The sequence below is a fragment of the Phytophthora cinnamomi genome (assembly GCF_018691715.1).
Source record: "Phytophthora cinnamomi strain GKB4 chromosome Unknown Contig37, whole genome shotgun sequence".
Classification (NCBI taxonomy): Eukaryota; Oomycota; class Peronosporomycetes; order Peronosporales; family Peronosporaceae; genus Phytophthora; species Phytophthora cinnamomi.
The window spans coordinates 1,485,466-1,511,022 of record NW_027150970.1 but is presented as its reverse complement, the minus strand read 5'-3'; the positions used below and the strand labels follow the sequence as shown (position 1 = coordinate 1,511,022).

General features: G+C 52.2%; 4 protein-coding genes across 5 annotated transcripts; 2 read left to right on the top strand and 2 right to left on the bottom strand.

Annotated features, from left to right (window-relative positions):
- Positions 1–2,726: 2,726 nt before the first annotated feature.
- IUM83_11962 (Erythroid differentiation-related factor 1) lies at positions 2,727–3,131 on the top strand (the record flags this gene model as incomplete). Its single annotated transcript, XM_067936557.1, has 1 exon — positions 2,727–3,131. The coding sequence occupies one exon, from the start codon at positions 2,727–2,729 to the stop codon at positions 3,129–3,131; it is 405 nt and encodes a 134-aa protein (XP_067792221.1).
- A 1,075-nt stretch (positions 3,132–4,206) lies between these two features.
- IUM83_11961 (Serine/threonine protein Kinase) lies at positions 4,207–5,649 on the bottom strand (the record flags this gene model as incomplete). Its single annotated transcript, XM_067936556.1, has 1 exon — positions 4,207–5,649. One exon carries the CDS (start codon positions 5,647–5,649, stop codon positions 4,207–4,209), a length of 1,443 nt encoding a protein of 480 aa, XP_067792223.1.
- A 3,167-nt stretch (positions 5,650–8,816) lies between these two features.
- Positions 8,817–10,365, bottom strand: IUM83_11960 (putative thioredoxin; the record flags this gene model as incomplete). The annotated part of the gene is made up of 2 exons (XM_067936555.1): positions 8,817–8,889; positions 10,220–10,365. 2 exons carry the CDS (start codon positions 10,363–10,365, stop codon positions 8,817–8,819), a joined length of 219 nt encoding a protein of 72 aa, XP_067792224.1.
- Positions 10,366–11,055: 690 nt separating this feature from the next.
- On the top strand, positions 11,056–12,789 carry IUM83_11959 (TKL protein kinase; the record flags this gene model as incomplete). Of its 2 annotated transcripts, none has more annotated exons than XM_067936554.1 (1): positions 11,056–12,789. In XM_067936554.1, one exon carries the CDS (start codon positions 11,056–11,058, stop codon positions 12,787–12,789), a length of 1,734 nt encoding a protein of 577 aa, XP_067792148.1. The 2 variants fall into 2 exon arrangements, with proteins under 2 accessions (XP_067792148.1, XP_067792147.1); XM_067936553.1 differs by having other exon boundaries at positions 12,097–12,789.
- Positions 12,790–25,557: the final 12,768 nt, after the last annotated feature.

Sequence of the window (25,557 nt, the reverse complement as noted above, 5' to 3'; positions counted from 1 at the left end):
ATCGGAGCTCATGAAAGAGTCCGATGTAGTAATCGCGCCTTTGATGCGTTTCCGCATCAAAGTGCAGCTCGGCAGCCACAACGTCATCTTTGATGGCGCTGCATACGTACAGCGGCACCTCATTTGGAGGTACCGAATTCCCATACCGGTCCGTGATCTCGGACGCGGACGGCATCCACGGATCGCGCGCTGCAGGCGCAGCGCGCGGAGAGCCTTGAGCTTTGAAATCACGCGCTGCAGCTGCAGCCCGCGGAGTACTGAGAGCCCCAGCGGAAGCGAGTGGGGTATCGCTCTCAGTACGCGAACGCTTCGAACTCGAAGCGTCCGACTCGTCCCCTTCACGCGGGCGAATGTTCTTGGCATGAGGGTCGAGCGATTCGCTCGACACTGAGTCCTTGCGCTTAGAGGGCGAGTCCTCCTCGCCCTCCATATCTTCATCGTCGTCGTCGAAGTCGACGACGTCACCGTACTTCGCCTTCTGGCGTTCGAAGTAGTCGTCGATGGAGAGATGACTCCCCATCGACTTTGCGGACTTCTTCTGAGGCGCGCTCATCGTTGAATGAGCGCGGATTTCTTCTCCAAACGCGGAGAATTGACGAATGGTCAATTCCAAAAGATTGACGTGCGGAGACCCCGCGCGTCTAACCTTAAGGGGGGGATGGTGTAACGGGGTTACACGTACAAGTGGCTGCAAGCCACTTGTGAATTTAACAGATAGGTTATCTGTTAAACGTTTTGGATACTTCCTCACCTTGGTGTAAGACACACCGATGGGTACATTGAAGTGGACCACCACAGTGAGTGGTCCACACATACCCAAAGATCCTATTGGTAGAAAGCAGCATCTTTCTACCAATCAGAGTCATGCATATTAGCGGGGCTCTGACAGCCAGCCGCTGTCAACCCTTTCATAGATGATAAACAGTTTTTAGCAGATTTTAGAGGAAGATCAATTTACAAACAATACAGTTCTCATTTTACCTTAAACTAGCTACTTGGAGTCTTGTCTAAGTTAACTTATATTTGTGTATTCAAATATAATTAACCTAAGTAATTACTAAGTACTTACGCTTCCTCATACACGTTGCGCAACGTGTAAGCTAAAGTAGTGAGTCAAGTTAGACCCACTACAGCTTTGATGAGCTGGATCGCGTCCTTCGCCTCCTGTCGAGGGCTCGGCAATTCGATAGGCATCGCGGGCACCCCTCCCAGGTCAATCCATATTTCCGGGTGAACTGCTTTCCGGGCGAACAGTTCCATCTATTCGCTCTTCGCCTTCATCAGCTCGAGGCATCGGCCTAAGACCATGTTGGCGGTCGGCGTATCCGCGTTGAGTGGATGACGGGTTTCTGTAGCCCGCAAGGATCCGCCTCCCGCGGCCTCCGACGCCTGACGACCGTCGGTGCCACCGTCGCTATCGTCGTAAGGTCGTTCCGACCCCGGCATGTCGTTGAAAGTCTCGGAGAGACCGCGTGTAATCGACCTTGTCCCTCCACGGCGGCCTGCCGACACGACCCGTGCTTTGGAAACCTCAGCCACGGCTGCTCCAGCGTCCCAGTCGTCTTCTTCTTCGCCCCTTCCCCCCCCCCCCCCCCCCCTCCCATGGCGACCGAGGGGTCAGTCGCCGAATCGTATCTCACCAAGCGTTCATCAATCAACTCCATCCGATCCATCGGTGGGGTTGCAAACGAACTCCCGGAGCGCCCCTGAGACTCGGTACGCGTTACGCTGAACTTGGCCGGCGTTGCTGGTACCGCTGGCTTGACTCCCTTCGTCATCATCTACTTCCTTACCCTTTCGCTGCTTCTTTTATTCTCTCCCTCTCTGTTGCTCGTTGGACTGAGACCTACAACAACCAAGACACACAGAAGGTCACACCAATCCCGGGTCGCAGCACCAGTTGTGGTGATGAAATTCCACTAAATTCGTCGCTATCGTTCGATGCGAGGTTCACAAACAACTCCCGCTTCCCCAATAGGATCAGCAGTTGTTGGATCAATACGTGAATACCAGGAACGATCCCTTACACCGGGTCGGTTGCAAGTACTTCTGTGCGGCAAGGTTATCTTCGGTCAACCCAAAAGCTGGACCACTTAGCCACGAGCGAGGGATACAATGCGATATAGCGCTCTCGCGCAACCCCTGCATCCCTCAGAATAAAGGGTACTGGCGGGTAAACATCAAATTCAGCGAGTCTTCCTACCCTGAGGAAGCTGGCGATGGTGGGGTAGGCCGTTGAGCAGGCGGGGAGTAACCAACGCTTGATGCTAAAGATGCTGATTGGCGACGGGCACCGCAGCGCTCCATCAGCGATGGCTCTCGGCATCGCCCCATTGCTGATTTGTTTGTCGGTGCACTGCGCTGGATCATTGCAGAGCCTGCACGAATCCCACTACCACGAATACGGGCAAACAGCGAACGCCGTAGCGAGTAGCTGCTGCCGTCGTCGGGCAACGGGGTGGTGAGCGGATTTGTGGCAGCGCGGAGTGTTGAGCGATGGTTTGGGTGTCGGCTGGTGCGGTCAGTCGGTGGATTTGCGAATTAGCTCCCGCCAATTTTGTCGGCATTGGGGGGGTTCCCACCGGTAACTCTTGAGTAGGCGTTTTTGAGAACCTAACCTGATTCAATACTTTCCTACTCAATAACCCGTCAGAAGGTGCGGATTTTTGCAGTAGGATTTCTGCTACTGCAAAAAATCTTGAGTAGGGGGCGGGGGAGAAGGTCTCATGGCGAAGAAGAAGCAGCAGAAGCAGCAGGGCGAATCTCGTGCGCGAGGGCCTAACTGGACTACAACGGAGATCCTGAAGCTCATCGAGGCATGGCGAGTTGAGCTGGATACCCCAGCAGAGAAGGGGGAGTCAACGGCCCTTCTTAACAGGCGAGTATTCGAGCAATTTAAGACGCTGTGTGGTGGCACCACGTCTCGCAGTGAGAAAGCAGTCATCGACAAGAAGAACAACTTGCCTGTTGCGTACAGGCTCATAGTCGCAGTTAACAACAACCGTGTGGTCGGATCAACCGGCCAGCCTTGTTTGTTTGAACTGTCACGTGAGCAAAAGAAAGCCATCAAGGCTGCTAACAAGACGGACGCTCGCAATGCCGACATGGATATAGCGTATTCAATGCTTTGAAGAACATCTTAGGCGGTGATGACTCTGTCGAGCCTTCTGCTTTAGTTTCCTCTACGCCTACCTTTGAGAGAGAGGATAGTAGTGCTCCTCGTCAGACATATATTGCGGACTTCGCTGAGAACAACCAAAACACGGATGCAGCGCAATCTTCATACAGTGGTGGAGACAATCCACTGGTACAGGCATTGCCACTGAGCAAGTACTGCACTGCTTCATCAGTGTCGTCACTGTCCTCGCCGCCGCTAGATGATGTGTAGCCTCGAGACAGAAACCTATGCAGAACTACTAGCGTTCCGCTAGCCAGCTCTTCCATCGTCAAGCAGCTCTTTGGAATGGACGAAAGGCCGCGCCTTCTCAAAATATGCCGGTGGAAACACAACTCATGATTTCGCTGGATTTATTGAGTCGCCAATCTTGAGTAGCCTACTAAAAATTTGCCGGTGGGAACCCCCCCATTACTCACCATACAAAACTAAGAGAGGAACCCACGTGCTCCTAACCTATCATACAATACAAATTCCAAGTACATTCACTACCGTCTCTTCATGACATCCATCCTCTGCCCTCATACAAAAAACAAGAGAAGAAAATCAATACAAATTCCAAGTAGAAACACCCGCTCGTGTTTATGACATCCATCGTATGTCCATATACAAAAACCAACAGGAGGGGAGTCACTTGTGTCCGTCCGATCCTCACATGTAAATGGCAAGTGCAAAACAGCATCTCCAGGTCATGACATCCATCCGCACAGTGAATAGCAAACTCAAACAAACAATCTACGGAATCGCACAGAGAATTCTCACGGTGTATTATCGAAATTTATGATAATAGCCCCCTACTACGGTTCATATTAGCGTGCAAAAGATAAACGAAGTGTCGGCGCGCTTAGCCATGACAAGGCTCTCAGTGTAGCGGTGCACCATCAACGCACCATCAGGGCCAAGCTCACGCATCCATCCCACCTTGTACGCCTCAAACTGGGGCATGGGAAAGCAACCAGGACCGAGCAACGTCAAGCAAGACGCAACTAGCTGAAGCAATGAGCGGCACGTTGGTACAACGCGATGCATGTTCAAGCGTTTGATGTAAGACTCCCTAGCTGCATAGCCACATAGTCGAGCGACACGCGCCGTTTAGGGTCGCAAACGCACATCTCCTTCACCAGGACCCACGCTTCACTTTTCATCTCTGGAGGCTGGGACAGCTGGTTGTTTTGCTTCGCTGCGCGGATTGCTTTCGGCGACATGTCGTCGAAGGGGTTCTTCTTCGTGATTGCTTGCATGATTGTCAACCCAAACGAGTACACGTCAGACTCGAATCGAGGACTGTGGCGAATCCCGTCCAGTATCCCAATACACTCAGGCGCGGCGAACTCCTCGTACGTATCCGCCTTGACGCTGTTGCTCTTGTCTTTCTTCCGGACGTAAGATGCCCCGAAGCCGAAGAGCTTCACCTTGTCTGTATCGGTGACCAAGAGCTTCGAGCAACTCAGGTTGCCGTGCACAACGTGCTTTTTGTGGAGATAGATGAGCCCCAGCGCCGCTTGATGCAACATCCCCCAGAGTTTCACTGGCAACATATCGCTCCAGCATTGGTCAAGGCTCTGGCGATGGGCGTACTCGTACACGAAGAACGGAGCCCCGTTGTCTGTCCCTGCGCCGTAGAGCTGAATCACGTGCGGGTGAAGCAGAGTGCTCCAGATACGGAAGTGCTTGTCGAACACGGGGCTGTCTCCGATAATGCCGAACTTCTTGACTGCTACTTGAGCACCCTGCCACTCGCCGACGAAAATGGAGGTGAGGCCTTCCGAGTCGATCGGCTCGCCACGCGTCAACACTTCATCGCCAGCGATCAGCCAGGTCGGAGGGGTCTCTACATCCTGGTTGTCAAGGTGATTTTTCATCGTAATCTCGATGATGCTGCGCAGAACTTCTTCGTGAGGCTGCTGTATGCGCTCAGGGTCGGAGACGTCGCGCTTAATCAGCATCACCAACTCTTTGAAGTCACTTTTCGTTGCCATCGCATCCTCCTTCATGTCGTATAGCGTATCCCGGATCTCGTCGAGCAAGTTTCTCATTCCAATGAGTCGCTCCGCGATATCTTCAGCGTCTTGCTTGAACTGGTCGCGCCAATCCAACAGCTTCACAAGCTTCTCTGTATCCTTCACAGAAAGCATGTTGATGATGTGGTCCAAGCTCTCGTTGTGGATCTTGATGTCGTCCTTGAACTTCCCCAGCTTCACCACACGCTTGACGAAGTTCAGCTCCGCGTACATCGTGACCGTCTTCAAGAACTCCTCGATCAACGCGTTGAGGCGCCCCAGCAGCTCTTCCGCTCGCAAGGTATCAGGTTCGAGCTTAGCCAGCTCGTGAGCGAAGTCTTTCAAGCGCTCCTCGAGCCTGGCGCATAGGTCCTTGACCTCGTTCAGCTCGCTGTACTTCGCGTGGACCGTCGTGAGCAGCGCGAGCGCCGACCCGAGATGAGGAAGAGCTAGGTGGATCAGCTTCTCAGCCATCGAGCCCTCTCAACCTGCGCAGGTCGATGAAAATGACAGTTTGTCGTGGGTGGATTCAAAATGGAACAGTGGGTCCTCCCCATCTCGTTGCGTGATATGTCGACTCGGATGGATCTTTCAGTTTAGATGAAGCCAATGCGACCGCACGTTACTTTTCCCAAAACATGATTTCTGGGATCCATGGTTCCATCGAAAGATCTTGATCCGCTATATCTAACTTGCTATTTAAACCTCGAGTGCTCGATGAGGTAGCAGCTATGGAAAATTTGGAAGTTGACATTTTTCTTAAGTTCGGTTTTTCGTTTATTGGCTGCCTAGGGGTAAAATTTCGCGAGGAAGCCAAAAATTGTTTTTGTTAGCCAATGACGAGCGGAACATGCTCAAAATGCTTGATCTCGTAAAGGCCTGAAGAACGTGTTCTGAGCTGGGCAATTCAAGCCTTTCAATTGGCTAACAGCTTTGGTACACTGTACCCATTTGGACCGGGAACACAACTTCCTGGAACGCCAACACGACGTGTGCCAGCCAGAGAATTTTTGTGCTAGCATTGCTCGCCTAGCAATATGGATAGTGAAACTGCTGCAATATGTGCAATTGTTATTGCCTGTGCCACTGCTGGGTTGCGGACCAGCGCAGCCTTCGTGGGATTTAACGCACACCTCAACATTTAGCTCGACGACCTTCGAGCACGCTTTGCATGCCAAACATACACACTGGTACAAGAAGCTGTGGTGGTGACGTGACAAGGCTTCATGTCTTTCATCTACAGAGCAATCTACAGTGTAACCACTCGCCATCCCGCCCCCAACGCCAAGCACAAGCTAATCAAGGGTGTCGCCTTGGCGATGATGTACTTATCTCAGGGTGGCACGATGGGCGGTGGCCGTGGTGGTTGGCGGTGCACACTTGGACCAGCCACAGCACATGTGCCAGTCGTGACCAAGAATCTCAACTATTCACCTAGCCTTCATTTCATTGGCACACGTTCTTCACTTGGACCAGGCCTTAAAAACCATGCCGCTCTCGAGTTTATGGCGGCGCCCACGCACTGGAACCACCTCTCCTACGTCTCTCCTACATCATGAGCAACATCCTTAAGCCATGACAGGATCCGCGGGAGGTTGAGCGCAGCGGCATTTAGATTGAGGTTTCCTCTGTGCGGCTTCACGCACAGCACACAGTCATCCAGTCATCAATCATTCTTTGTAGCCGGCAATCGTGGGAGCGGACATGTTGCTCCCCCTCAGTGCCATCTTCAGAACCCCCTTCCTCTCCCTCTGACATCAACAGTGATGTCGTTGTCGTCCCAGTCGCTATCGCTCGTCGACGCCGCTCCTTCCGACTCCACAGCGCTCAGACTGTCGGAATCGGACTCCAGGCCCCGTGCGAACTTAACGTCAATGGTTGACGTTCGTCAAACACGAAATCCTCGTTTTCTCGTCAATTCGGATAGGTCCGATTTTCGACTGCTCATCTTTGATCCACTTTTTTGAAAAACCTCAAAATGGAAGACTTCCAAAACTTACACATTGCAAAAAGAAGATGCACTACTTTCCTCCTCGCATTCACGTGGAAAGGCGCTCGCAAATCACAGCACAAATTGAGCAGACTGGTTTAGCGTCTCCTCAATTTGAGAGCTAGCAAAGCCAATTGATGGCTCACAGGCGAGTTTTTTGCGTTGAAAATACCTTCAACAGCTTGTCAAAAGCCTATGGCGGAAGTGACACGGTGGTCACGAAGCTGCCTTCGGCACGGCTAGCGTACATGACGTGCCAAGACGAGTCTAGTGGCGAGATCAGCGCCTCCCTCGTTAAATAGTTCCTCTCACGAACCATCATTCGCAGTCGTAGCAGCAGCAGAAGACGGGGCTTTGCCTGGCGTGCATGGTGAGTGGCTACCAAGAAGGACGGCGACAGCATATTTTCCTTGAGTGCGAATCTGGAATTGTGTGAGTTTTGGTGACGCAAGGCTCCCGCATTTCAAGGGGTAGGTGATCGCTTCAAACTCGCACAGCATGCTCACAAAATGAAATGCTACTGTAGATGTGCGAATTTTGGAAGTCTTCCTATGGTAGTTAAGACCTGGCACTGGAGATGCCTTAAGTATCATTTCTTTCTGCGCGGTCTCAAATTATGTAGCAAGAGTTTGTGTGACAATCGTGTGATCGCACTTAATCGAGTAGTGTGCGACTTTTGGAGATAAAGCCGTTGGAGTCCAATTGGACATCATGCCTGCGCGCTTATTGGAACGCTGAGGGAGGGGGGGATAAGCGTCTCCGCCACGCGCGGTCTCATTCGTGAGAACTCTGGATTGTCGCTCAAAATAACAGTAGTTGTATCGAAAAGTCACCAGGGATAAAACGAATTCGTGTGCGCACAAACGCACAAGAAACGCAAAAGTTTTCATATAAAAAGGAAGTCAGACGCCAACGAATTGAAGAGAGTCAAGACTACCACGAAGCGGTGAGGAAACAGTTTCTTTCAAAACCTCGGCAGACTTAAAACCCCACGAGCATGTTTCTCGAGGTTTTTTGCTTCAACCTCAGTGATCGTTTTTGAGGGGGGACGACACTTTTGCCACTCAAAGAAAACCGCTCGTGTTGTACTTAACCGGGTGGAAAACCCTGGTCGTGAATTTATGCGAGAGAGCAGGCGCCGCCGTTTTTTGTGCACGGGTAACGAGTGTCGCCAGATCTTCCCAAATTGGATGAAGCCGATGCACCCATCGCATTGCGATGGGTGCGTTATAGATCTTTCCGTTCAGATGGAGCCGATGCAATGGGTGTATCACTGGATCTTTACAATTAAGCGGGTGAGGAATTTCCATAATCAACCGTAAGCACAGAGATATTACTTTAAGATGGTGGTAATTGTTTCTTACTGCCTCAAACCGGTAGACGATACTAGTACTATGATATTAGTAACATTAAAGTTCAATGTGATGTGCTATCGATAGTATTACATGTAGTAAAGAGCGGATGCTGAGGTAGCCTTCTTCGTTGCAGTTGAAGTCGTATGCGTTGGAAAGCTCCATTTACTGACTGCCAATGTGAGTTATCGGTGAAAGACACGAACATTCTGGCAATTTGCTACATCATAACCTGCGTACATTCTTTTGTGAATCTGAACAAGATTGGCTCAACTTCTGCAGCATCACCATCACCTACATCATACAGGCTGCAGTGCGAAGGTGGTGTGCGTGATATCGCAGTACGGGTACTGTCTGTTGTCGACCCACAACCTGATCATCATCCACTCGCAACACAAAATCCTCGCGACGTACCCCAGCGACATCACAGCTATTAACGCAGTCGTGGATACAAATAAAAATTGATTTAATAATTTTATTGCAAACGAAATTGCAGCCTACAGGAATCTGAAGTCTTCGATATTTATATTAAATCTCAAGAAGACTGCTTCATTGTTGTGAGCCAAGAAATAAAGTGACAACAGTACCCTTTATTGGAAAATGAATTGCGCCTCCTTTAGAATATCATATAGGTTGATAACTATCGCTAGAATGATTACATTTTAACATTCACGAAGATCCCTACTAAAGAATTGATCGATTTCTGAAGAAGTTTATCGACTATGGCGGGTATGTCCGCGGACTTGTAAATACGAACTGAGAAATTGGATGTCGAAATGGTGAAATGTTTGAAGGATAATACCGCGCACATCCCCTCTGTGGGTGTTTTCTATACAGGAAACAATGTAGGCACTACAGGCGCGTGTGCACGCGATGAAGACCGTTATGTCAGCACATAGCGCTCGAACTAGTGCGCACGGTGTACACAGCTTACTAAACCTCAATTTCATGTTATCCTCCGCTACTATGATAATCGTATCTGGACATAAAAATCGTTTTAACGATATCGAAAACGACTTTTAAACGAATTTTGATGCTAGAACCGTTGGTGCTGTTGTTTCCTTTGTTCTGTCGCGGGTCTGTAGTGGTAGAGCCCCGGTGCTCGCCCACTCATATTAATAGTATCATATGATATTATAAGTGCTGTATTATACCAAGTACTAAAACTCATCAAAATGCTGATCATCATACTTACTCCTTGGATTAATACTTTCACAAATCTCAGTGCTTAAGGTTGATTTATGGAAATTCCTCTTGAGCTGATGCGTTGCAAAAAAAGGAAGATTTTTTTCGAGATAAAAATATTAATAAATATTTTATCTCCATTTTTAATGAAAATTTACCCATTCTTATACATCGACCCCCGCTGAAGCGGATCACAAGGAGTACCGTCGAGCACAGTAGCTACCCAATTACTGGCCTCATACCTCCGCCCCCCTTTGTGCAGATCGAGATGAAGACCCTCGAGGAGTACAATCCCGCCATCGGCGAGAAGCAGCCGACGTGTAGTTCTCGGCGCCGTGAAAGAACAACAAGCAGGGATGGCAACTTTTTTAAAAATATTTGTATCGGTAAAAATTAGAACAAAAATATTTATTCGTTTTTATCCGTGTAAGTACCAAAATTCAACATTTCGGTTCTGTCTCGGACACAATCTGCCCGCCACGATTTATTAGGCGGGGCCCAATACTTGCAGACTTACGACGTGGTCACATCGCCGTCCTTGTACACGCGGGAGGTGGGGAAGCTGTCCACGTCAATCCCCTCGCAGAAGTTCTCCAGCTCCTCGGTGCTCACCTTTATGAACATGACGTTCAGGAACTCGTTCTCCGTCAGCTGCGTCACCAATGGCGGCGTTGAAGTCCTCGGGGGTCTTAATCTCGATCGGCATGATAGGGAGTGGGCCGCCACCGCGGGGCTACTTCAACGGTGGCGGAGGTCTGTATGGCGATGACCAGTATTCGGGTAGCTATTGTGTTATACTGTGTTCCAGGCGATCCGTTTCTGCGGTGTTTGATGTATAAAATAGTATTTTTTAAATAAAATAACATATTATTGTTATTTTATTTCAAAAAAATCCTTCCACACTTTTTTTTGGCAATCCCTGCAACAAGGGGGAGTTTTGCAAGCACTCCTTACGTAGGGCGAACGAATTGCGCAAGTTCAAGGTGGAGGTCTGCTAGTATTAGACCCCACCTAATAGAGCGTGGTGGTCAGACTGTGTCAGATACAAAACCGAAGTGTTTAATTTTAGGAACTTACACGAATAAACAAATAATATTTTATTCTATTTTTAACGAATAAAAATATTTAAATTTGTGGGGGATTGGACGGGATGCTAACGCTGTGCCTTAGTTTCGGTTTAGACGCCAGCGGAGCATGGCAACTTTTAGTCTTCTCAACGCGATACTACCGGGCGCGGCAAATTCTGGTCTTGTCGACGCTGCGAGTGCGGGCAACCTCATATTAGTCAAGCAGTTGGTCCAGAGGAGCGCGAGCAAAGAGGAGAAAGACGGGAGAGGATGGACTGCACTGATCATGGCTGCTCACCTCGGTCACCTGGATATGGTGCGGTATCTCGTCGAGCAAGGCGCGAACAAAGAGGCTAAGAATAACGATGGCTCGACTGTGCTGATGCATGCTGCTTGGAGTGGTCATGTGGAAGTGGTGCGGTATCTCGTCAGCCATGGCACGGACAAGGAAGTCAAGGCCAAGGATGGTGAGACTGCACTAATTCGGGCTGCTGGAATGGGTCATCTGCATGTAGTGTCGTACCTCGTGGAACAAGACGCCTGCAAGGACACCGAGGGCAACTACGGCACTGCGCTGATGGCGGCTGCTCGTGAAGGTCATCTAGATGTGGTGCGGTATCTCGTGAAGGAAGGCGCCAACAAAGACGGCAAGGCCAAGGACGGCAACACCGCGCTGATGTTGGCTGCTCGGAACGGTCATGTGCACGTGACACATTATCTCGCGCGGGAGCTGGCGGGTCAGAATGGTCATGTGCAAGACGCTAACGAAGACGTCAAGAACAACGACGGTGAGGTTGCGTTGAGTAAGGCAGCTGCCAGTGGTCATCTGAGTGTGGTGCAGTACGACGTGAAGGAAGGTGCCAACAAATACACCAAGAACGAGAATGGTGAGACTGCACTAATCGAGGCTGCTCGTGCGGGCCGACTGGAAACGGTACAGCATCTCGTGGAGCGAGGCGCCGACGCTTCGTGCCTCGACAACGAAGAAAACTCCGCGATTCTCCTCTTACTCCAGTACGATGACGTCGACGAAGACAAAGTTCGGCCGATCGTGAGGCTGTTGTTAGAACGTGGAGCGCCTCCTCTCAAGTCGAATAAGCAAGGCAATAGCGCGATATCGATCGCCAGAAAAAAGTCCTTCCGCAGTATCATTGACCTTCTCAAGGAGTACGCGTCCAAGCCGGCAGTGGAAACCCCAAAATGGCTAATCCCGCCAGATCGTATCACGAAGGCATCCAAGGCGCTGGCGGAAGGTAGCTTCGGGGTGGTGTATCGCGCCAAGTGGGCCAATATCGACGTTGTCGTGAAGGAGATCACAGTGGTGGAGATGCGACGTTTCATGAAGGAAGTGGAGACGTGGCGCGATCTCACACACGACAATGTGGTCCCGTTCTACGGTGCCAATCATCGGGAGGAGCCGTTCTTCATCGTGTCCAAGTACGCGTCCAATGGAGAGCTGATCCCGTACATCAAGTGCGAGAAGGAGCAAGGGCGGACTATCGTTTGGCGGAAGATGAAGGAGGTCGCTGCTGGGCTCAGCTACCTTCATGAACATGGTATTGTGCACGGCGACCTCAAGGGGGACAACATCGTCGTGAGCGAGAACGGCACCGCGATGCTGACTGACTTCGGCCTGAGCTTCACCGAGTCTGGATCATGCTCTGTGAAGAGACTGAAGGATACGCTAGGCGCGATGGAATGGCGTGCTCCTGAGTTCGCGAAGATGACGTTGGAGACGCCAACGCGCAAGTCCGATGTGTACTCACTTGGCATGTGCATTATCGGAGCGGCGAAAGGCGGAAACCCCTGGGCAGAGTGTGACCACGACAAGATCCGTGGCTACCTTCGTGAAGGCAAGATCAAGGTGCAGAGGCCGGAGTCTATGACGGATGCTCAGTGGGAGTTGGTGCAGCGGATGATCGCGGCTTCTCCTGACGATCGTCCCGATGTGGCCGAGGTTATACCAGCGCTGGTGACGTTTGCAAGAACCGAGCGCAGACAAGAGGCAGCGCTGGCCTGATCACTATCCGTCTCGCAGGCTCCCTAGGTCAGGATCTTTCCACACTGCAAAACCGTGCACAAACTTTCACGTGACGCAATTTTTTTGGACATTTTGAATAGGCTCCTTGAAGGAGCCTATCCACAGCCTCGCAATCGTCCTCTTGTGAACGCCAAAGATGCTGGCCACTTCATGCACCGCTTTTCGACGTGGCTTGCCTCCGTTTGAACGCACGAGGACAGAGCTAATTGCCTGTCGACGCTCCATCACTGTAAGCTCTCTCCTGATTCGTTTGACATTCATAGCTGAGATTTGAGGTACGAGGGGAAGGCTGGGCGACATCTGTGGACGATTCGGGTGCAAAAGCTCCTTTGAGGCCATCACGCTGTCAATTTTGAGAGCTCTGTGAAGGTCTACCCACCATTCAAACCCTGCGTTCTATTAAGACCAATCGTAGTCGTTTTAGGCAAATATTGACGAATCCCGAAGCACTTAAGCAAAAGAGGACAAGTATTCTGAAACGGAGTGGTACCGCGCTGGACGTTCCGCTCCTCTCGAATGTTTCGGGATCTATGGGACGCAGGCTGCATGCAGCCGACGCCTTTCTTCCGGGGTTGGTCATTATCGGAAGTGAAAGAGCGCGCCGTCCCCCTCCTCGTCCCCGTCCCGTCGCCGTGCCGTCTCTCTGATAACTCAGTTATCAGAAGTGTCACCCTCTGAATAACAGCTGCTATCATAAACTTTAGCACATTTTTAACCCCAATATTGTCATTCGCGAAAAAGACGGGAGGCGACGAAGAGCCCCGCGCAGGCCGGCACCAGCGGGCCAAGAGGAGAGGCTGCGGCGACGAGGAGGTGACTGACGTTTGAAGTTCACTGACCTTGTTATCGATGTGTGATATCACTTGCTGCTGCTGTTGTTTCAGATGATCCATCAAGTCCGGTACCACTTCGTGTAATTGCGTCACTTGCGGCGACTGATCGTTTAGCATTTTGGTTTTCAATTCCTCGGCGAATTCTTTAAAGCCGCCGGAACTGAACAGAGAGAGCGACCAGACTTTGTGAGCGGGATGAAGCTCGCGCAGTAGCACAGAGTCTTGCAAGAGGACAACCCGAAGGTACAGTAACAAGTTAAGAAACCCCCCTGTGGCAACGTGCGGTGCTGTTTGTTAGTTGTAGGCTGTCATGTAATATTCCACAAAAGGAAATACTTCGCGCTGAAGGCTATCGGGTGGAGTGAGTGCTGCCCGCTCCAAGAAAAATGCGCGGCGATCAGGCGAAAACCCAGCCAAGGAACGCATTGCTTCTCGAGGCAGTGCAGTCAGGTAACATCCCTCCATCGCTGTTGCATTCCATCTGCCTAAACGTCTAATTTGAGATTCTGTCGCCCCTGCCAGCTCAGCCATTCTGGACCCAGACCCTCGCGCCGCATGGGTCTTTGCTTTAGAGTGCAAGCCCAGAGCGGTGAAAGCCTTCACAGTTGCGTCGAAATGAGCCCGGTAAGACAGCGCTTTGTTTGTTTCTTTTCCTGACTTGAGCACCTTAATATCATACCAATTTTGTGGGATCAGAACGGCTGGTATCGCTTCCATTTGCACACACCATCGATAGAAAAAATACAAAGCGAGAGCTCCGATAGGACAAATCTCGACTTGTTGTGTCGAATGCAAGAGCCAAACTCGCGGCGGCCAAATTGATTCGTTTTACCTTGCTCCATAATCATCACGAGCGCTCTGCATTCTGTGAAGCCCTCGTGCTCCAACTCCACACTAAAAAGATCAGGTAATTCCATGTTACGCGCAGACTCGCCTCGCAGAAGGCAGGCATGACACAAGAAATGGCTGAGACGATTTCGTAAGTTTCCACCAGTATTCAAGTTCATGTAATAGCGAGAGATTGCCACGAGATCGTTAGTAGTGTAGTAACCATCTAATAGAGACCCAATCCCGCGATCAACGTACTCACGCTTGTTCTTTTCGTGTTTCTCGCGCTTCAATGAAGTCAGGAGAGCCTTAATGAGGCTGTTGCGGGGATGCGGGTGTGCGTTTGCTCCCCTGCTATGCTGGTCGTTGTACAAATCCGACAGATTGTTTTGCATACATTTCAACTGTAGCTACGCTGACTCTGCGAGTAGAGGTTTTGACACGAACTTGGCGATCTACAACTTCCTCTTGAAGAAAAAGACGCATCTTGGATGCTGTGACCTGGTAACGTGTAGTTTCGTGGAAGCCTTTGCGATCGCACCAAGCCTTGAACTCCCTCTGTTTCGGCGCGTACGCGCGAGTAGTATTTGCCGGACGGGCAGCTCGACAGCGATCTAGAGTTGTGTTCGCGCTTTCCTCCAGCTCCACTAGTAGATATGGTGACTCCATGGCTGCTGCGAAATGTTGACTGACTTTTTGGCAAAATGCTATCTACGATCCACTCCAACCACGGAGGGACGCCGTTCTCCATACTAGAGCGCTCGAATGTAGTCACACCTACCCCTAAGGAGATAGCCACTCAGTAGCGGAGGGCTGCTTTCGCCAGTCAGTCGTGATTTAGCTTTGGACCACACCTGTCACTAAGAAGAAGAAAAACAGTTTTGCATTTTTGCTTAATTGTAGTCTTCGACCTGTGGTTTTAACTACAGGTAGCACTTACTACTCCCACACAGCGGCGGGCGACCCCAAACCAGTCCGATAAAGCGACTCGCGACAATGCTCTCTCCCGCCATTGCGTGGTAGCAAACTGAGCATGGGTAGTTAACGAGGAGCCGAAGGCGAGGCGTAAAGTGATTTTTCCGGAAGGGGGAAGGTCATCAGATCAAATGTACGAGCTTCAGCACCAGGACAAGCGAAGCCGTACATTCGCCGTGCTGCTAGTCAAGCCCAGACGCGTCCTCGCCAAGATGCATGTTGTATATTTAGGTGCCTTGGTTTCCTATCCAACATGCGGGGCTGCAGCGTGCTGTTTCCGAGCGGATAGGTTTTCCCAACGCTAGTTAGGATAGAAATGAAGGGCGTCCATTCAAGGAGAGGGCATTTGATCTTTTGCAGCGGCGCGAACATCACGCTCCACCGACGGACGCACTCGGCTTCATCACGCCGTGGTCGCGCTCGCGTTCCTACACCTACTTGGGGGCTGCTCGCTCTCCCCCGACGGAATGGCCGACCGAGCGAGCAAAAGAGCAAATCCGTGCTGCGGTTCGTGATTTCGGCTACACGAGTACAATTCTGCCGTCGAAACTCCTACATCGACCCCAAGGTTCAGTTCGACTGGGAGCAACGTGGTTGGTCACCCTGGGAGCACAGCGTCCGCCAGCAGACCCGCTCGCCTTCTACAAGATTCATTCATATATGGCCGGGCTCTCGACCTCAAGACTGCGTCTTCCATCCACAGGAGTACGCCTATGCTACTCGCCCTCATCATGGTCCCCTCGCAGAGGTCAAGCGGTGACGGAAGCTCAAGTAATACACCAAGTCACTCACCGCCCTGCATGCCGGCCTCTTACGCGAGTCATGTAAGTTGCTCAGGGCCCTTTACTCTCACAACATGTGCGTTATGTTATCATGTAGGCTTCTTTCAGTACATTCATATGCACGCCTCAAATTTGGGGGTTGGCCTCTCCGATCCAGCTATCGGCCAGGCACCGCTGTTCAGCTACCACGCGTCGACGCCCCTCAACCTGACTCATCGAGTCCCAGGCTAAGCATGTGAATGGGCTTCCTTTCCCCCCATGACCTGTACTCGGAAGGAAAGCGGCAGTTGTCGCTCAGCCAATCGTTCAAGAAGGTGGCGAAGTAGAAGAAGCGTCATGGTGAATCAAACTTCGTGAAATAACTCGTTGGAAACGTAAACGCGCTTGCATCGAGTCACGAATCCTCACAAAGATAGCTCGCCAGACCGCGAGGCGGCCTCTGGTTTTTGACTCGGAGCGACGGCAAGACCAGAATTCGACAATGGATCCACGAAGACGCTCGCGCATTTGAGTGCCAACGTTGCTAAACAGCGCCTGTCGCTGAGACATGACCGTTCAAAACCAGATACAACCGACTCGGTTACGACTGCAAAGAGTGTTTGGACCGTCGCTCGCCTGGTGAAACAAGCACCTAACTGCCGATAATGCTGGCTCACGACAGCCTCCGCCTCCTCCTCAGCCTTGCGCTTCCTCGCTTATAGGGGGGCCCATCCTCCGACACACACCTTCCGCACCTCTGAGTCGTAGGTTATTATAGCCTAACAAACACATACAAATGACACCCGTCCGCGAAGTCCCACCTAGACACCAGGGGGGCCCGCGACCGCGGGACTACCGTTCAGCAGTGGGATTTGTGTCTGCATCTTCGCAAGGTCCGGGACCCGTAGACCTCGGTCCGCGATCACACCACCTCTCCATCGTCAGGCACTCGCCTGAACCCTTCCCGGGCTGCAACGGTCCGGGCCAATGCCAAGAGGGTATGAACCGTTCCAGCTCGGGTATGAACCGTTCCAGCTCGGGACATCCTCCCCGACTGGGGCTCGGCGTCCTCGACGAGCTTCGCCTTCGCCGCTCACTTCTCATTTCGCCCGCAAAGCTCGGGGCTTTGCTTCTAGTCCGCTCCGTGTTCGCACTTGCACGCGGGGCACGTAGGCGGCTCCATCCATCTGCTTGAATGCTTCCATACACCAAGAAACATGTTGTACGCACAACATGTTAAAAGTTGGGCTTTTTTGTCGCATAAGTTGGGCGCTCTTGAAAATGCACAGGGCTTGGGTTGGCTGGGTCAGTCAATCGGATATCAACGGCACATTGACCTTCCCCAAACCAGTGGATCTGGGTTCAATCCCCAAACAGACAAGAAGAAAGAACACGTGTCACCAGCATGGCCCCGCCTCGAGAAACGCGCTGGGAGCATCGACGCTTTATGGAGCGACTGGAGGACCGGAGCGCAGAGGAGAGGGCGCGCTTCCACCAAGAGCACACGGTATTCCTGACGGGAGAGAAGGAGGCTGATGCTGACTTCGGAGGCGACCCGGTTGCATAGGCCACAGCCGTAGCCGCCATAGCGAGGTCCATCAGCACGCCGACTGCATCGAGGACTAGCTCCATCTTGGCAGGAACTTTGCTGAAAACAACGTAAATAGTAGCGCGTCCCTCCATGGAGAAGCGATCCAACCGTTCCTGTCACTACCCATCATTAGGTAGCCGCTAACCAGGTTCTCTTAGCGAGTCAGAAGCCATTAAGCCCGCCAACCGTGATGTGTGTAACCCAAGCAGGAGCTCGCCGTCCCCTTCCACCCCTTTCGCAGGTCCAAAGGTGTTAAATCCAAAGCCGCCAGCATTTCCGAAGGGAACGCAAATAATGTCGTTCAGCAATTTGACGCGCACGCCACACCGGCCTCGACCGCTACCACCATGTCCAAGAAGGCCGCCAAGCGGAAGTCCCTCTTCGACAAGTCCTATGAAAGCTTTTCAAAAGCAGCTTTACCGTACTTGTTAGGACAGTCAGGAGCAATGTGCCTTACCTCCTTGCAACGGCGACACGTCGCCGAACTAGCCCACGTGCGGTCGACATCATCGCTGCCCGTGCTCGCGAAGTGGGCGTTCTCAAACTGAGAGGCTCAGTCAATGGCTTCTTCGAGGGGTTCCGGGATCTTCACATTGATGAAGCGGCACGTATTGCCGCGTAAACTCTGTTGAAAGTAGAACCGCTGCTCGAGAGGGGGGATAGGCTCCATGCACTGAATAACAGATTCTCGAACTCGGACACATAGTCGTGGTGGGAGCTGGGTTGGCGCAGCTTGCACAGGCGCTGCCTGAGATCAAAATCGAAATAGTGGGAGCTAAACCGCATCCGGATTTCGGTTTCAAACAGATCCCAGGTCCGTGGGAGCCCGTGCGCCTGGCAGTGCTGACTGAAATGTACCAGTTCATGGCTGACTGGCTAAGGTTGCCCGCGACGATGGGTACGAAGGTGGCATCATGCGGGTCTTGCGAGAGGTCGTAATATTCTTCTGTGGCAAACAGACACAAGTCGAGGTCCTCGCTAAATTTGCCTTGGTAAGTTGGGGGTCCCCGATCTGGGCGGGGTACTTCTTTAGCGATTTCTCCATGCGCCTCGTTGCCTCTGCCATTTGCGCGGCACAGCTCTCTTGCTGGACTTGCATTGATTGGACGATGTGGCCGATGGACACAGGGGTGTTTGACGACATGGGGACTCGAAGGCGGGAAACAGCGCGACGGCGACGGCGGGCTCGACGGCTCGATCTGGAACTTGGTGTGCGCGACGGCGAGGGAGAGAGTGAAGGCTTGGAATGCGGGATCTTGGGCTTGGACGCAAGTGCTACTACGTAATGGATTGCAAAATGAAAAGTGAATTGACCTTAGCTCGTCACCTCTTGCTGCTACCTACAACAACTGGTTGTCGTTGCCGTGGCCTGGCAAGGGCAACGTTTACTCTGTTCTCGCCCCTCAAGAGTAAACGTGTTTTTTCACCGTATAGTGCTCTTCAATTGTAAGTCGCTCTTCTGCTGTAAGGTCAGAAAGTGTAATCACAACGGATATGCTCTTATATCCGTTACACCCCCTCCGCCGAATTTTAATCCAGTTTTTTTCTCGGGATTTAGGTCTGGAATAAATGCTGCGGGTACCGATTCAGTATTCGTTTTATCGAGTTGCCAGAAAGCAGGGATGCACTGCCAGATCGCACAAAACTGTTTTACTTGATAAAAGAGTTCATGTTGCAAGAACGAGAGCTTTGCGTAGGCTGCGATAGCTGAAGAACCCTGGTTAAAGCGAAACGCGACGGTATTTTACGGATTTTATCCAGAGTCCATAGGCGGATGCCACGCCAGTGCCATTATTGACTAATCACATACCCTGTTGAATATGATCTGCGACGTTGAAGAACTCTTCATGTTTAATTAATGCCTGTTATTTTGAATAGTCTGTTTGTTGTACAAATTATGCTGCTATGTTGACCCATCCAGTAGAGATTGAAATAAAATACCTACTCTTTTTGTAGTGGGTCTAACTTGACTCACTACTTTGCTTACACGTTGCGCAACGCGTATGAGGAAGCGTAAGTACTTAGTAATTACTTAGGTTAATTATATTTGAATACACACATATAAGTTCAGTAAGAAAGGATTCCAAGTGACTTAGAATAGGAAAAAATGAGAACTGTATTGTTTGTAAATTGATCTTCCTTCTAAATCTGCTAAATCTGTTTATCATCTATGAAAGGGGTTGACAGCGGCTGGCTGTCAGAGCCCCACCAATATGCACGTCTCTTATTCGTAGAAAGATGCTGCTTTCTACCAATAGGATCTTTGGGTATGTGTGGACCACTCATTGTGGTGGCCCACTTCAATGTATCCATTGGTGTGTCTTACACCAAGGTGAGGAAGTATCTAAACTTTTAACAGATATCCTATCTGTTAAATTCACAAGTGGCTTGCAGCCACTTGTACGTGTAACCCCGTTACACCATCCCCACCCTTAAGGTTAGACGCGCGGGGTCTCCGCACGTCAATCTTTTGGAATTGACCATTCGTCAATTCTCCGCGTTTGGAGAAGAAATCCGCGCTCATTCAACGATGAGCGCGCCTCAGAAGAAGTCCACAAAGTCGGTGGGGAGTCATCTCTCCATCGACGACTACTTCGAACGCCAGAAGGCGAAGTATGGCGACGTCGTCGACTTCGACGACGACGATGAAGATATGGAGGGCGAGGAGGACTCGCCCTCTAAGCGCAAGGAATCAGTGTCGAGCGAATCGCTCGACCCTCATGCCAAGAACATTCGTCCGCGTGAAGGGGACGAATCGGACGCTTCGAGTTCGAAGCGTTCGCGTACTGAGAGCGATACCCCACTCGCTTCCGCTGGGGCTCTCAGTACTCCGCGGGCTGCAGCTGCAGCGCGTGATTTCAAAGCTCAAGGCTCTCCGCGCGCTGCGCCTGCAGCGCGCGATCCGTGGATGCCGTCCGCGTCCGAGATCACGGACCGGTATGGGAATTCGGTACCTCCAAATGAGGTGCCGCTGTACGTATGCAGCGCCATCAAAGATGACGCTGTAGCTGCCGAGCTGCACTTTGATGCGGAAACGCATCAAAGGCGCGATTACTACATCGGACTCTTCCATGAGCTCCGATGGTTTCAAAGCAAGAAGACATCTTCTCGCAGCAAAGTGCCCGAATGGCAGGCACTTTGTCAAAGTTGAACGCTTTTGTTGAAAACTTCAACAAGAAGCCGAGTGCTTACCGTGATCGGATTAAGCAAGCGCGTGATCGCTTCGAGACGTACTCGAAGCGTGGATAGCTGGAGCAACTTCATGTTGCTGCTGAGGAGGCAAATGTGCCGTGCGCTGTGCCCGAGGGCTTTCAGTGCGCGAAGTGCTTCCCAGGCGCGGTCCGCTTGAGCGACCGCGACCTGAACGGGTACACGTCGTTCCGTGTGCCCGAGAGTCTCAAAGAGCTCCGTGCTAAGTTTTTAGCACGTGAAGGTTCGGGCGCTAGCGATGATCGCAGCGCTCGTGTTACTTCCGCTGTGCCAGCGCGTACTGCTCTTCGTACGCCCTCACCATTTCCGGAACGTCCTCCAGCAAGACGTTCCGCGGCTCTATGTATCTCGATGGGGAGGAAATCCTCTCAACGAATACGAAAACGAGCCCCTTGAGGGTTCGTTTTCGGGATACTATGGTCAACAATCCGCTCAACAATCCAGCGGGTTGAGCCGCAGGCGTCACGGATCGGCGGTGGCGGGGTGGGAACACGCCCGGGTATGATCAGCCCGGGCTGATCAGTATGCGCCTCTCCACGACCGGGTGACCGCCGTGGAGCGTCTGCAGGGCGCTGAGTTCGCCGCCCTGAAACAGGAGCTGGCGAACCAGAAGGCCCAAGTCGCGGCGGTCTCGCAGACCGCCTCGAATATCCAGGTCGAGCTGGGGACCCAGATGACGGGGTTGCTCCAGCGCGTCCGCGCGCTGGAGGAGAGGCTGCTCGTCGCCGAGGCCAAGGCTTCCGCTTCTGCCTCGGCTCCTGCCGAGGCTTCGGGTCAGCCGAGCTAGGTGGCTCGTGCTGCAGGTATGGCTTCAGCCGTCCGACGTAAAAGGTCGGGTGGAGGCGCATGCTAGACGGTATGTCTAGCGTGTATGCGTTGCCGTGCCGTGCCAACACAGTGAACGGCCCGATGAAGCGCGGAGCAAGCTTGCTTGCTCAGAAATCCGAAACTGCATGTCTAGGCAGGTTTTGTGTAGCTAACAAACTAATGAACCAACTTTAAATTCATTTGTGTTGCCTCTGCACGCATTGTCTGCGTTCAGCTTCTGTTGATCAACAGAAGCTGCTATTTTGTCTTGGACAAACCGAATTACGGCTTGTCTTTTGGTGGTGAAATTGATTGCATCCGAGCTGAAGTCATTCAGCTCGCTCTCCGCTAGAGGCCCGGCCTCTGCGTGGTTCTTTGCGGTGTCTGCGCCCTGCGCAGACTCATGTGGTTTGTCCATTGTTGCAGCTGACACTGTGCAAGTGTCAGCGGATTTCTGCGGCTGCTGTATTGCAGTCGTAGATCCTCCCCCACTTAAAGTGGGAGCCATCACTCCGAGTAAACTCGGTAGACGTGGATGCCGCATGGCATTCACGTAGAACGGTGTATGCCCGGTCGAGGCATGCACTGAGTTATTGATGGCAAACTCTGCCATCGATAGGCACTCGCTCCAGTATTGGAACGAGTGAGCGTAGCTCTTCAAAATGTCGACGAGCACGCGATTCACGCGCTCGGTTTGACCGTCCGTCTGCGGATGATCCGCAGTCGACATTGAAAGCTGGCCCCCAAGAAGTGTGAACACTTCTTGCCACAGGTGCGCTGTGAAGCGCGGATCTCTGTCCGACACGATGTCGGTCGGCATGCCATGGTGTTTGAACACCATGTCGACGAACAGACGGGCCGTCTGCTTCGCGGTCGCATCTGCCGGCACCGCAGCAAGATGTACCATCTTGCTGAAGCGGTCGACGAAAACCACAACACCGGTATTCCCTCCGCTATCCGGGGGAAGACCAAAGATGAAGTCCAAAGACATGGGCTTTCAACACTCCGACGGAGTCGGTAGTGATTGCAATGGAGCCTGCACGAATGGCGCAGGCTTTACGCGTTGGCATACCTCGCAAGCACGGATGTACTTGCGCACCCACTTATACTGGTGGCGCCAGTAGAAGTCGCGCGTGAGAAGGACGTATGTCTTCTCACGTCCGAGATGTCCCGCAGTCGGGGCATCATAATATTCGTACATGATCCTGAGTCGCAGGTCATGGTCATTCGGCACGACAACGCGATCCGCGTTGTCGTCGACTGTATTAAACAGTAGTCCGTCGTGCACACGAAAGCGGTGTGCACGCGCTCGAAGGTGCTTGGGCAGCTTCTGACGGGACTTGTCAGAAGGCGCTGTGCCATAGGCCAGCAAGAGTTTCGCGTCCGCGTCGTGCGCGTACGCGGCCTTCACATCGTCCAACAGAGACGATGTGGGTTTGCTCGATCGCATGACGTCAATGGCATTGACGTCAGCAGCTTCTGCGTAGTCCGGCTGACGTGATAACGCGTCGGCCACTACATTCAATCTTCCGGGTTTTGTATTCGACCCGGAAGTTATACTCCGCAAAGAATGAGAGCCATCTCGCCATTCTTTGTGATATGTGTGGAGACTTCACTGCGGTGCGCAGTGAAGCATGGTCGGTGTAGACCACAAATGGTCTACTCCCAAGTAAATACACTCGGAACTTTGCGAGTGCATACTTCATGGCAAGGAGTTCCTTGTCATGCACCGGATAGTTGCGCTCAGCTGGCTTCAGCTGACGCGATTGGTAGTAGACGACACGATCACGGCCCTCGTGATCGTGCTGCATCAACGCACATCCGATCGCGAAGTCGGATGCGTCACATACGACGTGGAATGGACGATCTTGGTCAGCCACTGCCAAGATCGGCGCCTCAATCAAGCCCAGCTTGACTGCATCGAATCTGCTGGCAATCGGGTGTCCAATTCCACACAGCTTCTTTCTTAAGAAGTTGTGACAGCGGGCGGATCTTGCCCGCATAATCCTCCACGTACTTGCACAAGTACGTGGCCAAAATAAGGAACTGCCTTAGTTCCTTGACACTTGAGCGTTGGCCATTCGTTAATCACTCTGGCCTTTTTCTGGGTCAGGGCGAACACCATTATTTCCTACGAGACACCCGAGGACGGGTATCTCGCTCGCCCCGAATACACTTCTTCAGGTTCGCGTAGAGCTTATGCTTTCGCGCATAAGCTCAAGTAACTCGGAGATGCACCCTGTGCATCTCAATGTCAGTCTTCTCGTCCACAGCCCGGCTGTGGATGAATATCATCGAAGTAGCTCGGTGCGAAGTCGCGCACCGAAACTGCGTCACGCACCTGTTGAAAGTCGCAGGGGCGTTCTTAAGCCCCTGTGGCATTACTAGCCATTCCCAGAGCATGCCGCTTGGCGTGCTCACTGCCATCGAGAGAGATATCGCTCACGCATTAGGATCTGATAGAATCCATCTCGTAAGTCGAGCACTGTAAACGGTGCTCCCGGCCATCGAATCGATGATGACATCTTTTCGTGGTATCGGCGTCTGCGCCGGTACCGTCGCATCGTTCAGCTTGTTATACGCATGAACGATGCGCCATCCGCCCTGTGGCTTCTTGACACAGAACGTCGGAGCACTGTGCGGGGACTTTGATTCCCGCATTTGTCCAGTTTTGCGACGACTTTCGAAGAAGTCGTCGATTGCTTTTACTTGCTCTCGCGGCAGTGGCCACTGCCGCGTGACACAATACTTCGTGCCTGGCACGAGATTAATCGTGCTGAATGCCGCTATCCTGCGGAAGCTCCGCGAAATCTCTTCCAGGGTACGTCTTTGTACTCCCTCAACAATTGTCGTAATAGGGACTCGACTTCAGCGAGTCCCAACCTTATTCCTCGAAGCGCTCTCGCTTCGTCTTCGCACTGAGTGTCTTCACTCTCAGCGGTACTTCCATGAAGAGCTGCCTCAGCTCTTCGCCCTCCTCTCCGTTCTTTCGCTGTCCGAAGAACGCAGACTTACTCGATGCGTCCATCGTGCAAGTCGCGCGTAACGCTTCCAACTCATGACTGGAAGCGAAGTCAACTCCGACGCCGTCGTCGGAGGATTAGCGAAGTGATACTGGAATCCAGTATCGGTGCGCGTCAAGACGCTTAGCGTCTTGACATTCAGCGTCTACCGCAGTCTGCCAACAGACTGCTCTTGTTACGTCTCGGTCCCGGACCGAGACTTGCGCGTTTTCCACTTGCGCCGTCTTCTTGTTGTGCGGAGCCCGGCTCCGCACAGTTGTTCTTCTGGTCAGGCCCGGCCGTGGACAGTTGTTCGCCGGCAGACCCTGTCTGCGGGCGCGCGATATCAAGCCCGGCGATCGCATGGCGCTTCGTCGTGCAGCCCGGCTGCGACAGCATCTAAATTGCGTCAGTGCGGTACGTTTGCAACCGTCCGCACTGTTTGCAGCGTCAACTCCAGGTTGACGCGCCTTCGTCACCTCGACGCCATTCATTGGCGGAGCCCCTCATGACCGAGGGTGCGTCGGCTCCCGGAGCCGACGCGTCGTTGTCGACCTGACCTCTTCGGGTCAGGGGACTGTCCCTTACGCTTGAACGTGGGTGTTGGTTCCCGGAACCAACACATCTTTGCTCCGACGTCGGCAGCATTGCCGACGTTGAGGTCTCACAATGCGCGCCCTCGCGCACTCCTTAGCACACTCGGGACGGCGGCATAAAGCGCTGTCTCGACTGATGACCGG